The following is a 21,438-nucleotide window of genomic DNA, read 5'->3' as shown; positions in this document are numbered from 1 at the left end:
GATTTCACCTCCTTCAAGTGGTTTTAGGCAAAAATGTTAAGAGAGCAAAGTTTTAGCTCTGCACGAGTTGGAGACGTCCAGCAATTTTCAGTGTGGTAGGACAAATACATGTTGAGATATTCAAAACAATGTAAACGCCTAAAACCGAAAAAAACGCAAAATGGCGGCAGCCGCAGCGTCGCCATGGGATGTTGTAAAAAATAATTAATTGTGGTTTTGAAGTACCCTGATATAGGATAAACATTCATAGAAAAATTAGACTTTTTGGAGATGATCGATCGACACATGCTTGATCACTTAGAACGGATTGACTCTGTCAGCAATTGAATTACTAGTTGAAACACATGACTGTGTAGTTACGAAATAATCTGTACTAGACTAACAGCTGAATATCAGTGCCAAGGATTGCACTATACTACAGATACATGAATAAATAGTTAAGCTCCCTCATGACTTAAGTAGTTAGGGTACGCACCTTTGCCGTTCGAGAGCCGGGTTTGATTCCCGGTGGAAGCTCATGTAGTTCGGATCCCACGTTAAGCTGTAGGTCCACGTCTCCTAGCTTTGCTGCTGAAACGGACTCTAAACTGAACTCATGAATAAATAGCTAAGAAATGAACGATTCGAGACTGATAAACAGCTGAATATCAGTGTCAATGATTGCATTACTACTCCAGCGTTCATTCTCCAAAGAACTATGATATGAAGGAAGGTACGTCGGAAAGTATGTTTCTCCTGACAGCTATGTATATGTAAGACAAGTAATATATTTCAAAAATAAAGAACAAGGCTTCTAAATAAAAATCTAGGACTTTGATGCATTTGTCATTCCACTCTACAGTTTGAAAACCCCTCCTGGATAAAAATGCATACAGAAAAACATCACTTCGTCATTGGATACGAAGGGCTTTCCACTGAGAGCCTTTTTCAATGCTAGAAAGAGACAGGTTGCTGACAGTGCCATCTTAACAGCACTATGGGACCCTACAATTAAATTTTAAACATAATAAAAGTAATTCTACTTATGGAGCCTTCATGCTAGCGGGAACCCTAAGGAAATGACCACTGGCCCATGCCTTGAAAGATCCTTATATATAGGTTAGAGGTCGGAAATGTACAGTCAATTCTCCCAACCAAATGTGGAAAGATGATTTTATTTTATTTATATATAAAATAAGGAAGTTTCGTCTTCTGGAGGGGAAATCGCCCCGATCCCCCCCTCCCTGGATCCGCCCCTGATTCCTGCGAATATTACACTTCACTTTTGTCAGTGCCTGGCAATACCGTTATGCATTGATGTTCCAACCTCCTCTATACTTGGAAGGCACAGAATGGGTCCTTATCCGAAATTTCTATCATTGCGAAAGTGCTATCTACAGGATCTTGCTCATACGTTATCCAATAACGTATAGCTGGCTCTTGTATTAACAAAGGAAGACTTATTTTACGACTTCTCGTACAAAATTACTCATGTTTTTACTATTACAATTTGGAAAAAAAAAAAAATACCATGTAATTTGTACGACAGCTTTCTTTTGCTCCTTTAATTTGCGAGAAGAATCTGTGGGCTACTTACAACAAAAACACGATAAAAGTTCTAATACATTTCATTCTCTCATTTATTGGTAATGGTCCAGTATTTTAATTTTTTTTTTCTGAAACACAATTGTATATTTATTTACACTTTCACACTTGACAACATTACAAGGACATAAATATATGTACAATCATTACACATATAATATACATATAAAACAACATACGTGCAAAAATTATGGTCCCTACATACAAAAACTTTTGATGCATTACCAATTAATTTTGATCTGAAATTCAGGCACGAAAAAAATAGCAATTTACATGCATATCAAAACTGGTGTGTATCAAACTACAGTATAACACTTTATCCATCAAAATTATGATTTGCTGTTCATTTATGCTCGGTTTTCATAGACATTGAGTCCCGGCTGTCCCTTAGCTTCAACATTCTCTTGGCACCAATAAAACGAGCCATCCTAAATGTGGAAAAGAAGGAACAAAACATTAAAACATTAGAAATTAGCTATTTTTACAATAATAACACAGATGTAATGTTATTAAGAGACAAAAATTATCTGGTTTGTTCAATCAACAGCAAAAGTATCTTCTCCCCTGACTCCATTAGGTCGGATGAAGTATCTCTGCTGGTATTACGAACAATTGGACAGATGCTACCCAACTTCCATATTACTTTTCAAGCAGTTGGTAAGCCTGTGGTGTGAAACAGGCTCTTGCTATCCAATTGATACAGAAAAAAAATCCCCTTTAAGATTAATTTGTGTTCTCTGGAGTGTTGTCAATGGGAGTCACATATCAAAGACATTATAACTCGTTGAGACATTATACGTTAAAATGCGTATAATGTATTATTTCACTACATACTGCATATGAGAAGAAAAAAACAACTGATCATTCATGAGTTAGAGAATGGTTGAAATAAACTGAAAATATCCCATATAGAACAACTGAAGGAAATATGTTTGTAAATCTTTGACTCAATTCATGGTCCTATTTCAATTGTCCATCATTTCAACATCTCCTTCCTTCTTCACAAGATCTTGCTTATAACACTGAGTTAGAGACCTGCACGGGTCGAATTTTTCGGTCCGAGCCCAATCCAGCCCGAATGTACCTAGGCCTGGCACAGCCCGGGCCCGAAAAGTTTTGGAGATTTTCGGCCTGAGCCCGGCCCGGGCCCGATAAATTTTAAAAGTTTTTGGCCCGACCCCAGCCCGATAAATTTTTTAAAAATTTAGCTCGAGCCCCAATCTTTCTCAAAATTTAGTATTAAACTTGACCTAACCCTCAGAAACATTTTCTAAACTGGTTGACAACCTGACGCTTGCCTCCCGAATGGTACCATTGCCTCCTAGAACTTTGCCTATCATCGAGAGAACAAAAACTCCATTTCCTGTAACAAAAATCTAACTTAATTGATTTTAGCATAAAGTGACGATGGCAATATTGTTTAACGACAAGCAATTTGGGTTCAGTGAAGATCAAGGTCAGAGCTCAATTTACTGCGCAATACTTGCAATCCTCTATAGTGAAAGTGGAGCCGCTAAGCAACACAAACTGTAAATAGCTATTGCATTCTTTGTAACATTTTTCACGGGCACACTTCTTCAACGTTTGGTTTTATTCCAATTATCGTTTAAAGAAAAAGTCAATAATTATTAAAGAATTGCAATTAATCGGCCCCAGCCCGGCCTGATCTGAAGAGAAATCAGTGTCGGCCGGCCCAAGCCCGGCCCAGCCCAAAGAAATAGCAGAGTCGGCCCGCCCAAGCCCGGCCCGTGCAGGTCTCTACACTGAGTACGCACTAAAATTCAAATTGAATCAAGTTAAAAAGTTCACATCTGCCGAAATTCAAACCCAGATCTTTCGCTTATAAATCTAATATGTTAACCACTCAAGTTCCTTAAAGTTACACAAAAACTCTTAGCTAGTTAAAATCTTGTCATTTAATTCTAGACGAGCCACTAAGGCACTATGAAGGGAGTTCTTCATCAGATTTTATTATCTACGTTATTGTTATTGCAATTCTATTGTTCCTTTAATATTATTAATAACCAACGCAACCGCTACAATTTCACAGATTCAATATTTTTTACATCAGTTACTGTGACGTCAAAGAAAATGTGACTTGTGTGGAAAATAAGTTTGTACATTGCAAGAGATGTAATTTCCAACTATCCGCCGCAAGCTGTCACATCAAAACCTAGTATGGAACAAAAAAAATCACTTTACATAAAACAAAATTAAAGTAGCGTACGAAATAGTCGAGAGGTTGGGCGAACAGTTTGTTAATCCTATGTTCGTATGTTCAAATCCTGAAGTAGGTTAATTTCTTTTCTTCTCCTAACTGTCCGAAGACTGGAAACATTTCTTTGAATAACCCTTTCTTAACTTTTTTTTTTTTTCAATTTCGATTTAAAATATTACTATAAGAATTGTAAATGTTGAATGTCATAGCTGAAACAGGGTATTAAGTATTTTCACTATTTTATTATTATTCTCTTGAGCACGAGACCAGAGTTCAATTCCTGGTAGCAGCTCATGTGGTTTGAATCCCATGTTGAGTTGTGAGTTCACGTTTCAAATAAGCCGCTGCTGAAAGGAATACTAAACTCTAATAAACTAGCTATTATCGTGTGAATCATAAAAGAAAATAATTCCCCAATAGTTTCTTAACAAATAGAATAGTTTATGTTATTATACACTTACAAATGACAAAACCGTAACTTTTCTAGAAATGAATGAAGAAATATTTACGTTTTTCCTCTTATAATTACCACATGTAATACTGATTTCCGAGGGAGGAAGGTGTTTAACTCAAATTAAAACTCGAGTACTGTTTCGTACTGTACTTTAGGGTCCCTTCATTTATATACAAATCTTCCAACTAATTAATTAATTGATCAACCTCACACAGTAACAAATATGGCGCAGTGCGTCAGTGCGTCGAACTTGTATAAGTTAGGACTTGGTAATATCAAATTATCTAAAAAGTATTGACCATTTGGAGGTCAAAATTGAGAAGACATCTATTGTCATTTAAAAATAACATCATTAAACCACATATGCATCACTTTATTCAATGACTTCCCCCCATTGTTCTGACAACACCATAATCGCGTCGCTATAGAACTTTTATTGTTTCTTATATAGATAGGTATAAACTATGACATGTAATTTTTACGGGCTTCGTATGAAGCTAACTTAACACAATTCAGAGAATTCCGGAGAAATTGATTGTCTGACGTAGCCAGGTCCGGGCTGTGCGGTGGATGCATTAAAACCTCCCAGCCAAGTTCTCACAACTTCTGACGAGTCGTTCAATATGTATGTGGTTTGGCGTTGTCTGCGTGATATGATACCTTTTCGGTCGACCGGTTCCTGCCATTTCTTTTTAATTGTTATATGGACTGTAGAGTGCACGTTCGAGTCTACCATTTTGCCCCGCGGTTGCAGCTCGTTGTGCACGATGACCGTCTAATCACACTAAACGCACAGTATAGCCTTTCTGGACGCTAGTATGGGTTTTCCCACGGACTGGAGTTTCTCATTTCGACCACGATAATTTTCGCACATAATTGTAGGTTATCTAATTTTCATCATTCGTGAGTAACTGCTTCAGAAATGACTCGAGTTTGTTAGGTTTCAGTACAGATTTGTAAATAAAAATTCGATCGAGTAAACGTTTTTGAGTTAGATCATGTAGCACCCAAATGTCGAACTTCTTTTCGTAGGCAGCTTTCTCGAAGTGGTTTATCACTGTCTGGTAATGGATGCTGAGGTCATTGGCGATGTCATGACTTCTTACACACTAGTCTTGTTCGTCTTTTCACAAAATATCATTCCATTTTTTCTGTGATATTTGGCCTCCTGCGAGTAGCATTTTAGACGTGAAATTTCCAGAATGCAAGCGAGTGAACCATTTTCTGGCTGTTGCTTTTTGATAAAGTATCTTTCCCAAAAACAGTGCAAATTTCTTCATGGGCCAATGCAGCATTTCCACCTTCACTGCAATCGAATTGTAACATATACCGCAGTCTTACAGAAAATCACGGCCACATCTACTTATAAAAATTCCAACGTATTTTGCATATCTACTAGCTTCAATTGTAAACTGTTAAATGGCGTCATAAAGAGTGTCGTATACTACGTTGATAACGCCAAATCACATACATCTTTATAGACTCGTCACAAGTTATAAGAACTTGGCTTGGAGAATTTAATGCATCTACCGTACAGCCTGAATATGACTCCGTCAGACTATCATTTGTTTCGGTATCTGTGCAATTCTCTGAATGATGTTAAATTAGTTTGAAACGAAGCCCGTGAGCAACGTGTTGCACTTTTTTTTAACAAGAAAAAAGCATAAAATCTATGGGGTTATGGTGTTGCCGTAAGTGACAGTAGATGTCTTCTCAATTTTGACCTCTAAATGCTCAATACTTCTTAGACAAACTGATATTACTAAATCCTAATTAAAGTTCCTCGGTTTTTCTACCACGCATTGTGCCATATTTGTTACTGTGTTGATTGATTATTTAGTTAATCAGGATTTAGCATTACCTTCCAGCATTATTTTTATATAAGAGTTGACTAGTGCAATACGAAACAGTACTCAAGAGTTTTAATTCGAGTTAGGCACCTCCCTCCCGCGGAAATCGGTATTATACAGGGTTTTTCAAAACAACACCGTCAACGTTTGGGAGGTGATTCCTGACACCAAGATAAGACAAAAAGTATAGACCAACCTGGTTGCATAAATGCTTCCTTATGGGCTGCCGAAAACATGAAAAAATTAATTTTAAAGGTCCATAGCTCCAAAACTCTGGGACCCAAAAATACATGTTTCAGAATCGTAAGGTAATCACGTAAATATTTTTATAGAGGGAGTAAGGCTATGAGCATATAATCTGAAGTACCACCAACTATCTCTATAAAAATTGTTGCGGAAGTTCCCATAGTTTTGGAGCTATGGGCCTTTAAAGTTAACTTTTTCACATTTTCGGCAGCCTATAACTCCGAAAGGAAGCATTTGTGCACCCAGGTTGATCTATACTTTTTGTCTTATCTTGGTGTCAGGAATTACCTCCCAAACCTTGTCGGTGTTGTTTTGAAATACCCTGTATACGGTAATTACAATTGGAACAATCTAAATGTTTCTTCGTTCATATGTTCAAGTGTTAAGATTTCGCCACTTCAAAATGTGTAACAAGAAACAAATGAACTATCCTACTTGTTGAGAAACCATTGCGGAATGATTTCACATTACAACTCACAAGGTACATTCGCAAAGTGTCCCCTCGGGATTCGTGTAAAATTGATTCAAATGCAAAGTTCTCCGCAGCCCAATGTATTTTGTACTAATTTTAGCGGCCCATACGGGTACTTTGCATATTTATGGGCCTTCATATATCCGGAATTCAATCAACCACTACTATAAAGCTCGGTCACAAAATTGCTTTTAGTTTCTTTAGGTATAATTAGACATGAATCTGGGTATATGCAAAACAAATTGGATCAAGTACTGCTTCCCTGACACGTGTTACCCATCCCGGTCGCCATCTTGGATCCGCTATATTGGATTCAACTTTCGGTTTTCCTACTGGGAGTAGGTATGATGCATCAAATTCGTATAAACGTTTCTCGGAAATTCATTGGTGTAGTTAATTTTAACGTAGCTTGTACCGTTTGCAAGGTATTGCATATTAAATGTCAGGCACTTCACGAATGTTGACCAAATACAAAGTTGTGCAGAGCCCCATGTGTATATGTAATCTTTTACGCGGTTTATCGTTGACAAAATATTCTCTGAACGTACATACACACACAAACCCACAGACAGACAGATAAATACATACATACACACAGAAGTAAATACGAAAATGGTAGTCTTCACCCAAATCTGGTCGTATCTGGATTTACATTAGGCATCTTGACCGTAATAGAATACTTTCATGTTATAGTATAACATGAAAGTAAGAATAATCACTCACAGAAACGTAATAAGATTATGACACCAATGTTGTAAAGAGTTTGTTTATACCTACAGTCAGTGGCGTATTTACGATTTTGTTTCGGGAGCTTTGCTAACTTCATTTCTGGAAATGGGAAAATTCTGCAAGATAATTCATTTACTTTAAGATGGTAATTAAAATTTTGGGGTTGTGGTTTAATCCCGAAATCCCCCACTTAAATACGCCACTGCCTACAGTATTTTTCCAGTTAGAAATTGTTTTGATTTGTCAACATCGTAACTGTAACCGATATTACTCTGCAATGTCTATTCGCGAATTGCCTGGAGGGATTTAATATGCAATAGCTTCCAAACGGTACAGGCTACTAAAACTAACTACACCAGTGGATTTCCGATATATGAATTTGATATATCACTTGCACCTACTCCCATTTGGAAAACCGAAAGTTGAATCCAATATGGTGGATCCAAGATGGCGGCCGGGGTGAGTAACATATGTCAGAGAAGCCGTACTTGATCCAATTTGTTTTGCATATACCCAGATTCATGTCTAATTATACCTAAAGAAACTAAAAGCAATTTGTGTCCGAGCGTTATAGTAGTGTATGTATTCTGGATATATGAAGGCCCATAAATATGCAAATTACTCGTATGGGCCGCTAAAATTAGTACAAAATACATTGGGCCGCGGAGAACTTTGGATTTAAATCAATTTTACACGAATCCCGAGGGACACTTCGCGAATGTACCTTGTCAGAGTATAATAGTTGATTAACTAGACTTTAGCGCTCCTTCAGCAGCGCGCCTATAAGACTTGGATTCACAACTCAACGTGGGATCCGAATTACATATGTGGATTGCTACCGAGAATCGAAGCCTGTCTCTCGCGTTCGAGAGAATAATAATACAAGAGTGAATACACTTAATACCCTGTTTCCAAGTATGGCATATTACATTTACAATTCTTACAATATTGTTTCCTAATCGAACTTAAAAAGAAGAGTTGATAAAAGCTTATTAGAAGAAATGTTCTCAGTCTCCGCATAGGACTACGAGGGGAAAAAAATCACGTATTCCAGGATTTGAACACAGAAACATATGATTAACAAACTATTCAGCCAAACCGCTCGACTATCTCGTACACTTCCTTAAATTTGTTTTGGGTAAAATGTTTTTCTGTTTCGCACTAGGTTTCGATATGATTTAGTTTGTGGCGAATAACTGTAAAATTACATCTCTTGAAATGCATAAACGTACTTTTTGCACAAGTCACATTTTCTTTGTCACAATAACTGATGTTAAACAGGCTGGATCTGTAAAATGATAGGAGTTGCTATGATCGTTAATAATAGTAAAGCAACAATGGAACTGCAATAACAATCTAAACAATAAAATCTAAGAGAGAAAATTAAGTCAACTAATGTCTTCATAGGGCCGAAAATTAATTAACTCTTCATACAGTCTTACTGTTTCGTCTAGGCTTACATGAAAGGTTTTAACTAGCTAATAGTTTCTGTGTAATCTTAAGGAACTTATTAGCGTAGGTGTGTGCTTAACACATGGGATTTATAAGCAGATTTGGGTTCGAGTCCCGGCAGATACGAACTTTTTAACATGCTTAAATTTCAATTTCAATTCATACTCAGTGTGATAAGCAAGATCTTCTCTTGTGAAGAAGGAAGAAGGAAAGAGATGTTAGAATGATGGGAAATTTGAAGTAGGACCATGAATGGAGACAAAGATTTACAAACTTATTTTCCTTCAGTTCTTCCAAGAGTTGATATTTTCAGTGTATTTCAACCATTTTCTAACTCATATGTGATCAATGTTTTTCTTTCATCTCATATGCAGTGTGTAGTGAAATAATACACAATATACGAGTTATAATGTTGTTGATATACGGCATTCACTGGACAACATGCTCCGAAATAATAATAATAATAATAATAATAATAATAATAATAATAATAATAATAATAATAATAAATCTTAGAGTGGAGAAATTTTTCTGCATCAAATGGACAGCATCATTGTTTCAGTGCCCCCACAGGCTTACCAACTGCTTCACACATGACGTGCTGACGTCCTGCGACAAGTTGTGCTGCGTCTGTCCAGACGATTGTGATGCCAACAAAGTACTGGATCCGACTTAATGGAAATATTGTAGCCAGGAAGGAGATACATTTGCTGTTGTTGTGTGACAAACCATAGGGTCTCAAATCTCCTGGTATTTAAAATAATTTTTTAAGTTTATTTACAGAGTAAGGCTTTGAAAGAAGAACAACTCAGAAATAGTTTCTGGTAGAATGAATTGCATTTCGTAATTATGAAAATAAATGCTTAAATAAGCCGCGAAATAACATTACTTTCGTAATATCTTACTAACATAAACTTATTAGTATCGTGACATTTTTAAAATCACAATTGTCCCACATACAAGACAGCTTTAAGAATTTCCCCGAATGGGCGTCTAACTTTGCGGATTAACCTTTAGGAATCCAAGCCCGTTCCGACATGTAATTCCCTTGGAAGCCTAAACAACTTTTTCAACGAAATACAATATTGATAGAGCTATTTCCAAATATCAGTAGTTCATTCCCTAATTGTTTTAGAGACATAAAACAACAAGCAAAATACGTAGAATGGATCGAAGATTTATAATACGTTTATAATACGATATATGATTCATGCTCATTGAAGCAAGCGACGTCGGAAACTTTTTTCTTTTTTTAAATGGGATTTGTCCCCCTATTTCCTTTCTGGAGCCCATTTTCTCTTTCTCTCTCCCCCGCACCCTGTGAAAGTAGGGATGGTTCTGAAATCTGATATACATACCACACTAGAGGAGTATAGCTCTTTGAACCATTTTTTTACAAAAATACTCCATTATCCACCTCTTATATTAAAAGAATCTTTTTTTTTCAGCTGAAAATCATAAAAGCGGTAAGAGGAATGTATTTACTAATAAATAACACCAGTAACTTAGACTTTTAAAAAGAAATGTAAAAAAAAAAAAAACTGCATTTAAACAAGGTAACTATAGGAGAAAGTTTGAAAGTGACCATGCAAGATGCAAAAAGGGAGGAGACAACAGAACCCAATCACACCTTTCACCTCTTCTTTAAGTCAACGGGAAATATCTGTATTTATTTAAATATTTGCTGATCACGGAAGGAAGAGAGAGTCAATTTTTCTTCCTTTTCTGTTCCTTTTTAGTACAAATTTGGAAATCGCCTTCCTCTCTTTAGTCTGCCCCTTCCACTCTCCCTAGGAGTGCTAACAAGCTAGAATAAACTATAAGGAGAGAAGAATATCATCATCTTCGTGTTATAAAGGGGAATGGGATTTTCTCTGGATTCTCCCGTTTTCTCCTACTTTCGTCAGGAAGGAAAATACAAGCGCCAAAAAAGGAAGAAAACTGGTAGGAAAGGTAGACTATACCAATTGCACTCTTTCTCCCCTTTTTGTTTTTTTATTCTTTTTTCTTTCTTGAGCACCATTGCTCCCCAAAAAAATGTAGGCATGCTTCCCTTGGGAGGAAGCAATTTCAACTGCAGAATTTTTTCATCCTTTCTTTTAGCAACTGCTGCCCCCAATCTCATCTTGGAAAATAGTGTGGAAAAGTTGACTGTTACCTTCCACCCCATAGTATCTCTGTACACCCACTCCTTTTCCTTCCCATTTTTTTTTTCCTCCTTAATAGTTACCTGGGCTTCAAGGAGGTTGCATGAGAAAACTTATATACAGTTACATGGACTCCTAAAGATCGAGAAACTCTAAAGAACAAAAGCCCCGCATACATCCTATACCGCGTCAATTCAATTCAGCCAGATTTGTTGCTACATGAATCTCTGCCAGAATATGGAAAATAGAGCAAGGGTTTGGGATTACTTGCACTTTTTAAAAGGTGTCTTCGTTTGCAATAATTAGTACGCATTATAATTTGCAAAATATCTTTATGGGTATAGATGTTCTTTGCATAATCACTTGCTTTCAATGCGCCTTTGGTATGAATGTTGATTATTAACGAGGCACACAACAAAGATATCACACCTGAAATAGGCTGATCCATTACATGATGGATTTAAGGCGAATTTAAAGTAGCTGCAAACAACAGATGGCAGCATGTTCCCCCTACATTTGTAATGTATTCCCGTAGCGAGCAACATTTACCATAATTCAGTCAAGATCAACGGATGGATTTCGAAACTTTGCCATAAAACAACTGAATCAATAACCAGATATAATCCGTGTAGTTTTCCGACATTGTGTTTCTTTCATTGTTGAGAAAGTTTCACCATAAGCGTGTTGGTGAAGAGAAAAATCAAATACCCCCAACAATAAAAAATACAATTAAAAATAGAACGAATTGTTCTCTAACTACATATTCAACTATCTTTAACCAAACTTTCCATATCGTTCTGTGAAATTTGATTGATTGTTGTGAATACGTTAGAAAGAGCGGAAACGTGCTGCCATCTATTGGCAAGTCAAGCTTTACACTCAGCTTAAGAGCAGAGAAGTCAACGATCGAGAAGACTTCCATTGCTTTCCTATGACAAAAAATTACGACGAGAATGTTAAGTTAGGGATGATAATTTTTTTTTTACGCGGGGCTGGCAACACTGAAGTTGAGCATGCCCAGAAGCACGTCCCAGTAAGCTGTGCTTCAACAGAAATAGAATCGTCCGAGTAAAACTGCGTACGCGCTAGTAGCAGTAAGTTGAAATGCCTGCCGTAATACAAATCCCGCCAAATGTGAAGTGAGGTTGATCATACGATTTCTGAACGCCAAAGAACAGAATACAACTGATATCTATCGGGAATTGTGTGACATTTACAGATCGACAGTAATGAGTGAAGGGGAAGTCAGGCAATGGTCCAGAATTTCAGAAAAAGCGTTCATATGTTCATGCCCATGAGTGTAGCGGAAGGCCTAGTGTTCAGACGGACGATCTTGCGGAACTCGTTAACAAGAAAATGCGATTCAATAGCCGATTCACAATAAATGAGAGTTTCCAGAAGTGTATGAGAAAACTGTGCATCGAACTGTGACTGACAAGGTCTTTAAGTACTTGACACCGAAGAAAAGGGGCGATGGTGGTTCAGAAGATGCCCATACGAGATATTCGCATTTGGAGATTTCAAGTTCAGACGAACTCAATATGAATGACCCAGGAGGAGGAATGAAAATACTGCCAGCAGTAAATACGTGAGAACATTTGCTAGTTTTGTATATATTTCAGATATCTCCATTTTTTCGCTTCCGGTGCGAAGAACACATTTCTGCTAGTTTATAAATAAATAATTGTTCATAAAATTCTATGATGTTGAATAATATGGTGTGCAAGCTTTTCATGTTGATTGGTTACACTTACTTCTTCGCTGCATTTGGGAAATAACGATGTACATAGCAAATCGGAATGATTGGAAACAATCCCATCCATGCTTCGTTTAAGGTATTGGCAATTGCTATTCCACACAAGAAGGCACATCTCTCCGTTGACATTCTTCGATCTAATGGAGTTACGGACTGACCAAATTTCTATAAAATATGGAGAAAGCAAAACAAGTAGATAAGTAAAGAATATAACACTTCACTACCGATTATAATAGACCAAATCAATTATATTGTGGATTTTATGTTGATTTTTTAAAGTTAATTACAGAAAATGGAAATACCTAAATAATATAAATAAAATCTAAGATAGCACGAAAACATGAAAAAAACATTGCAAGTTAATTATTATTTACAATAATCATAATTTACACAAGAAAAGGTCCTAAAGAACTGACTACATTATATAAATTTATACTCAATCGTCCTGATATTACATAGAACAATGATTTCTGTAAGCATTAGGAAAGCTACGTGCATTTCAGTCTTTTAGTTTCAGATGTTAAACTCCATATAAATAACTCGAATAAAAATTAGCTTTTCGTTTAGAAGGTAAGAGGCGTACGATAATACCGATTACAATTCCATAAAGTGATAAATGCAAAGAACATATGATATATTGGGAGAAGCAATCCTTCCCGAGACCTCATAATTTTTGAACTGCTACTAACGTCGGAGTGAATTCATGTATTTGATTGTGTTGCGTTTTCACTAAGACACAGTGAATTGCGCTTTTTTTTTAAAACTGAAAGTTCGGCTAATTATTTTCCTCGATATCCTTATATAACACCGTGATTATCAACGATGAGACTAGTATTTCTACATAGACATCGTGTATCTAATGCACCTGACAGGTGCATAGATCATCACGATAGATCACCCTAATAGAATAGGCCCTTTTCCGTTACACTAATCTTATATCCAAGAGTCTTCCTCGCTGGTCTACTGGCTACCGCATGCGACCTAGGTAGACGTACTCTCTGATTCGATTTCCGAGTAGAAGAGCATTAAAAACTTAAATGCATTACAATGGTTTTGATTTCACTTTAAATTGTAGATCCACGCCTCATATAGCTTCGGTGCTGAAAAGACACATTAAACTTTAACAAACAAACAAGTCCATAAAAACTGAATTACCCAAGTATGTTATAACGGTTCCGACTCCTTTTGTAGCCAAGATAACGATATTTCCACATTCCAGGATAAAGACAAAAGAACATTTGAAAAACTGAGATGTATTTTTGCTGATAACTATAGTACCGCCGACTAAATACTGAAGACAAGTTTCTTTGTTTCTTAAAGATTAGTGACCCTTTCTAGCATCGACATGAGACATGGATCTACATTATGCTTTTCGCCCGGGCACTGAAGTCAGGACCACATGAACCAAAGACGAACGCGCTAATCATTAATCAAGTGGGGATGGTCAGCAGAAAATCCTCTTCATAGAATCAGATTCTATCAAAATATTCGATTCAACAGACATGAAGTTTACAATATTATTGTTCTTTACGAAGTATAATTCTGACCGTTGATGAATACAGAATTTGACTCTTGATTCAATCAAAGGTCTTCGAAAGCACTTTTGATAAATGAGTGAACAGAGGAAATGATACATTGAAGAACTGACAATGCGTAGTTCACATTGAGCTTCTTATAATGATTTCCCTGAATTTCCACAACTGAGTAAATAAACTTTCACAATCCGCGACAAGGTAAATATTATCATTTATGGTTAAGTTTAGAAAAATATCTCCTTTTAATCGGCTTCCATCATTCCCATAGCTGGCCAATTCTTACTTCTGAAATGTAATGACTTTAGCTTACTTTCTTACTTTTAATACTTACGAGTCAAACTTCCCGCATTTGGAATACAATAAAATTCCAATGTTAAACAATAATTATATATTAGGAATATCAAATATCTCGACAGTCTGGCTACACTTGTAAAAGTAATATATCATATTTTGACCTCTCTCTTTCATTATATAGGGGGCTAGGGTAAAGCGTACCTCTAGCTGTGGGGTCCCTGGTTCGATCCCAGGCCATATAACTTTGTGGTGGACAGCATCGTGTCCTAGAGTTTCCTCCCACCTCTCATTTCACCAATTCTTCCATCATCATCTACTCCCTTAGGCTAAAGGGCATAATCGTGGGATGTTAATCTGAAAGATTTCGTTTATTATCTACAACCAATAAACCTAACTTTTTTTCTTTCTTCTGTAGCATTTGAACTTTCTATTTATTTATTTATTTATTTATTTATTTTTTCAAAGCCTAAGTTTTAACATTATTTGATGCTCTTTAAGCTTCTTTATTTCTAAAGACAGTCATCTTTACACCATCTTTCTGATTCTTTGCGGTGTTCTTGATGTGTTCTGTGACTAGCGCTTGTGTTGGTTAACATCCCTTGAGTGATAGGAACTTTTTGAATATTTCCAACATCTGATTACAATTTCCCTGACTTTTTTGTGAAACATAGCAGACTTCTCTAACTCTCGACATATTTTGAAGCAATATTAATTTACCTGATTTTCAAGATCAGTGTGAACCATGCAATGGCTACAGATCACCGAACATCGAACTGATAAGATCAAGATGTCTAAATTGGAGAGGGCAAGTTATCTGTATGAGGAGTTCACGCAGAGCACAGAGTTCTGATTACGAAGTCTATTGGAGATAAACTTTTGTGAGTAGAGGTTAAAAATGGGACGATAATACAAAGCAGTCATACAACGTTGTTTGCAATAGTTCTGATTCGCTTGAATTCGAACGGGATAGCGGGAATTCGAACACTTTGATTCTATCGACATAAATTCACATCGATTACTCCGAAGCCTGTGTCTAACGATGATTATTTATATCGCTAACTTCAAAATTTTAAAAATAAGAATAAGAATAAGAATAATTTATTGTCGTTAAACAACATGATGTTGTAATAGACAACGTCAAAATTTAAGTTTGCGTACATGTAATATTTACAATTTTAATTAATCAATACAATATTTTATATTTTACCTAGTACTACTTTTCTATTCTAATCCTGAAATTTCTTCCTGAAATTCTGAAATACTATATATACACTTTTCTAAGAGCCACTTTTTACAAAAACATTTAAAATTTTTTATCTCCATTTCTCTCACTCTGAGTGGCAACAGATTATACAATTTCATCCCTATATATTTATAACTATTTTGAGTTTTGCACAGCCGCACATGGGGAATATTTATTTCATTTTTGCGCCTTGTATTGTGTGAGTGAACACTACTTCGAGTAACATAATTTGTACAGTTTTCTTTGATATACATAAGGCACGATAATATGTACAAGGATGGGATGGTCATTATTCCAAAATCTTTAAAAAAATGTCTGCAAGATTCTCTCTCTGGAATTCCTGTTATCGTTCTTATCGCTCTTTTTTGCCACTTAAATACAGGGTTTGTATGATAAGTAATGAGACCAGGTCTGGAAACATTGTTTTATTGATCTGATCTGTACAGGGACTTAAAAGCTTTCGAAGTACTCTCCTCTTGCGTCGATGCACTTCTGCAATCGATGTTTCCACGCTGCAAACGCCCCCTGGAAGTCAGCAGCCGGCATGTCCTTTAGAAATGTGGTCACGGCTGCTTGGATGGCTGTGACGTCTGCAAAACGGGTTCCTTTCAAGCGTGGCTTCAGCTTCGGGAAGAGGAAGAAGTCGGCCGGGCTCACATCTGGGCTGTAGGGTGGTTGTGGAAGGACTTCCACCCCAATCCGGGTCAAAAAGGAGGTCACTAAGAAGGCGGTGTGGGCAGGGGCATTGTCGTGATGCAACTTCCACCGGCTAGCGATCGCCGGTCTTTTCCGATTGACGCTCCTGTGCAGTCTCTCAAGGACTTGTTTGTAGAAGGCGGCGTTGACGGCTTGTCCTTGGGGTACAAACTCCTTGTGGACCACCCCCACATTGTCAAAAAAAACAATCAACATTGTTTTCACCTTTGACTTCGACATTCTGGCCTTCTTGGGGCGCGGGGACGCAGGAGTGTGCCACTCCGCGCTTTGACGTTTCGTTTCAGGGTCGTACTGGAACACCCACGACTCGTCACCTGTTATGACGTCATCTTCAAAGTTAGGGTCACTGTTCATGAGGTTCAACATTTCCTGACAACAATCAACACGTCGTTGCTTTTGTTCGTCAGTCAACACTCGCGGCACCAGTTTCGCACAGATTTTTCTCATTCCCAATTGTTCCGTCACAATCTTGTGCACTGTTGTGTGGTTCATATCGAGTTCATCAGCAATCAATCTCAACGATAATCGACGGTCTGAGTTCAGGAGATCCCTCACTTTTGCCACAGTTTCGTCCGTAGTCACTGTTGTCGGGCGTCCAGCCCTCTCCAGATCCTCAACGCTTTCCCGGCCGTTCCGGAACGCACTGTGCCAACGAAACACCTGGGCTTTGGATAGGGCTTCCTCTTTGTAGGCCTCCGTGATGAGAGAAAGCGTCTGAGTAGCCGTTTTCCCCAGGCGAACGCAAAATTTGATCGCATAACGCTGTTCGATGGAACCCTCCATGTTTGTTGATTTTCCGCCGTGACAAGAATGTTCAAAAGGGCTTTGTCCAAGGCTTGTCCGCGCTCCACTAAGGCTCGGAGCCAACTGACGCGCGGTGCGTTGCTTTGCTCGGACCCCCCCCTACATCCTCCATCACCGACAAACCCGCTCCAGCGACACGCGCGCCGCGGCGCGGCGAGTCTCATTACTTATCATACAGACCTTGTACTGTTTGTGCCCCGGAAGAATTACCCCATAATAGTATGCCATACGAAAGATGAGAGTGAAAGAAAGCATAATATGCAGTGATTAATAGTTTTACTTACAGATATTTTTAATTTACGTAACACATATACTGCCCTTGATAATTTTTTACAAAGTTGCATAGTATGCACATTCCAGTTTAATTTCGTATCTAAGTATATCCCTAATAGATTAACTGAGGAGCATTCTTTTGTATCAGTTGTGGAGCTGCTGAGATGAAAGTATAACTTCTCTGTTTTATTATGATTCAAATGTAATTTATTGTGGAACAGCCAAACAGTAGATTTATCTATTGCTTTATTATTTTTTGTGTGTATTGCGTTGATATTATTATCTTTCGTTATAAATGTAGTGTCATCGGCATACATAACAGTGGTTTCTAATACGTAGTCAGGTAAATCGTTAATATATACCAGAAATAGAAAAGGTCCAATGACACTTCCCTGTGGCACTCCTGTTAATATATCAAGTACGTTTGACTGTTTATTTTGTACACACACAACTTGTTTTCTACTTTCAAGATAAGACCTGATCAATAGGAGCTCAGTTCCTCTGATCCCATAATACTGTAATTTCTAATCAATATTTCATGTGAAACAGTATCAAAAGCCTTACTTAAATCTAATAATGTTGCGCAAGCGAATGAACTGTTTTCAAAGGCATCAATTATCTCAGATACAACTTTTTCAACAGCTTTAATTGTGGACATACCTTTCCGAAACCCATATTGTGCACAGTTAATGAGTTTGTTATTTTCAAAGTACAGAGTTAGTTGTTCTTTCATGCAATGTTCAATAATTTTTGATACAATTGGTACGAGAGATATTGGTCTATAGTTGCTGGGACAGTTTTTGTCCCCTTTTTTATGTATGGGAATAGTAACCGCAATCTTAAGACAATCTGGGAACACTCCTTCTACTAGTATCCAATTAATTAAGTGTGTAAGGGGTTCCACTATTACGTCTATAATGTTTTTAATTATACTATTAGTAAACCCATAATAATCCTCGCTACCAGATGTCCTAAATTACGAACCACTGACAAAATTGCTTCAGGTGTTACGTTTGTCCATTTAAATGTCAAGTTACTAGTATGATTTCTATATGAACTTAGAATACTTTTAAAGTCTATAACACCGTTTTCTGTGGACTTAGAGATATTGCTTGTATTACCATTTACATACTTAGCACTACTTACAAAGAATTCATTAAAAGTGTCAGGGGATATTAAATCATTTTCTTTTCGTACCCCTATTTCCCTGTTTATAATTGTCCACCCTGCTTTACATTTATTTGTATGGTTTACAATAAAATTGTCGTTTGCCTTAATTTTTGCCGCACTTATTTCCTTTCTGTAGTGTCTTTTAGCTCTGATGTATTTTTCTTTTCCCACAGGGCAGCCCGATTTAGCCCTATTGTACCAAGCAATGACAACCTTACGAAGCTCTGCTAGTTGCGGAGTGTACCAGTTACTAACATTTTGCTGTAATTTGTTTGTAGATAAGTTATAGCGTTTAAATTTTCTTGGACAACATTCGTTTAGGCATCGTGTTAAATTATACATAAAAAATTCACACGCTTCTACTACATTTTTACATCTGAAGAATATTTGCTGCCAGTCAATTTCTTTTAATTTATGTCTTAAACTACAGATGTTATCTAAACTAAGTACTCGAAAACTCTTGGTCACCACCCTAGTATTATTGTGTTTGACAAAGGGGTATAACACATATAGGCCATCGTGATCTGACAATGAGCACTGTACTACACCACACGATAAATCATTTCTATATACATTTGTAATAATGTTATCTAAACAAGCTTCCTTTCTTGTTGGCTGATCATTTAGAAAATAAAAGTTATATGATCTAAGTATATCAGAAAAATAATTCTTGGTAGGAGTATTAACTAAAACATTGATATTTACATCCCCCAGATATAATATGTTATATTTATCACGCTTACTCAAGTAGTTAGTAAGGTCTTCCCAGCGTGCAAGAAAGACATTGACATCCGTATCTGGTGTTCGATAAATTGATACCACAATTGTTTTCGCGTTAGGAAATAAAATTGCAACTACTTCAAATTCCCCCTCATAGCAGAAATTATCTACGTTAATAACAATATAGTCATTGGTGAAGCCATCTCTTAGGAAAGCATCACTGTTTATAATATAAGCCAATTATTTTCAATCTTTCTCTGACTTTTAAAATAAAACGCATTTCAAATGCACAAAGGATATCTCGGCGCTGTTTAAATTGTTACTATGCGTAGGTTGCTTTTACATTATTATATCCCTTGATTTTCATATTTTAAAATTTTATATATATATATATACTTATTTTATATTAATAAGTATATATATAATACTAATCAACAAAACAATCTATAATTTTGGGGAATTTCATGAGGTGAGGAGAAATAACTGACATTTTTATTACGGATTAAGATTACGGTTAATATATAAAGATTAAGTTTTTTTTTTCTGTCAAATACGGGAAAGATCTGAGTCAGAAATATTTGACACAAATAAGGCCAGGAATGAAGTGTTCATTTGTATAGCGACAAACCGTAAGGTTTCTTAAACCATAGAGATAACGATTAAGTTCACTGTTCGTTTTAAAAAGAGAAAAATGATAGATATTCCGTCACTTTTTGAGAATCGGTTACACAGGATTTGCTTAGGAAATATTTCCGCATGAACTGTTTTAATGGATAGAATGTCCTTTGTTCGGTACAATAATAGCCACTGGTTCACCTATTTGTTGTGTTGTAGATATTTTAGAATGTCACCACAGTTTCTCACAGATTTAATCCCAACTCCCGTCAAGTGAGCTTTGTGGTAGATAAACACCGTGTGCGAGGACTTGCTCCGAGTTTTCCCGTTTCTTTCCACTTTCGTCATTCCATAATTATCATCCATCTCATCATCACCATCTCCTTTAGCTCCGGTAAATAATCGTGGAATGTTTAAACTCAAAAGAAATTTTCTCACAGACTATCATGAATACCATGTTGCATGGCTTATGTAATCGATGACTGTTCTGTGACCGTTACTTCTAACACGATCATTAAAAACACTGGAATGAGTACGTAAATATGTTAATCAATGCTTATACTACAATATGTAAATAGCTGATTCAAATCTTAGATACTCACCTCGCCAGCTTTCCCAGTGAATGATTCCGAAAGGAAATTACTGAAGACAGGCCCCGGACATAATAAGGTGATGTTTAAATTGCTACCTAGTTTCTCCGATCTTAGTCCTTCAAAATAACCCTTAAAAAAGGAAATTAAGAAACAAGTTAACCAAATACTACATACACACAAGAGTTACCGCAAAAGTCATGGCCATTTTTATTGTTATTATTATTATTACGAAAGTGGAAACGAAGTAAGAATTATGAAATACGCAAATGAAGGTTAGTACATACATAAATGTTACATTTAGGAATTTACATGAACATATATATTCATAGCAAGATATAACATGAGAAAAATGAGTACAACCTATCACTCGTTTCGTACATATTTTATCTCGAATTACAACACTACAAACCAAGTTCAATTACCAAACCCAGAAACACATACCAAAGGCATCTGGAGTTCTTCGAAGTAGTTTCCCAAAGAGAATCTACCATACACTGGTAAGGAGTGATAGGCGCCGAGTGCCAGTGGCCTCTCTTTAAGCGGATCTTCTGATTTCACGGCTTACT

At 36.7% G+C, this 21,438-nt stretch overlaps 1 protein-coding gene across 1 annotated transcript in view; it reads right to left on the bottom strand.

Moving 5' to 3' along the window:
• Window positions 1-1,601: 1,601 nt before the first annotated feature.
• The window catches only part of LOC145673415 (dehydrogenase/reductase SDR family member 7), a 58,653-nt gene continuing 38,816 nt past the window's right edge, over window positions 1,602-21,438 (bottom strand). The window contains exons 6-8 of the mRNA XM_081743101.1: window positions 20,882-21,001; window positions 12,907-13,073; window positions 1,602-2,012 (exon numbers count right to left, since the gene is read on the bottom strand). Coding sequence (XP_081599227.1) covers window positions 1,928-2,012; window positions 12,907-13,073; window positions 20,882-21,001 — 372 coding nt within the window. The 3' untranslated portion in view covers window positions 1,602-1,927. The remainder of the gene's footprint in view (window positions 2,013-12,906; window positions 13,074-20,881; window positions 21,002-21,438) is intronic.

Source organism: Thermobia domestica, chromosome 16 (genome assembly GCF_964235325.1).
Source record: "Thermobia domestica chromosome 16, izTheDome1.hap1.1, whole genome shotgun sequence".
Classification (NCBI taxonomy): domain Eukaryota; kingdom Metazoa; phylum Arthropoda; class Insecta; order Zygentoma; family Lepismatidae; genus Thermobia; species Thermobia domestica.
This window is presented reverse-complemented; position numbering and strand designations above follow the sequence as displayed.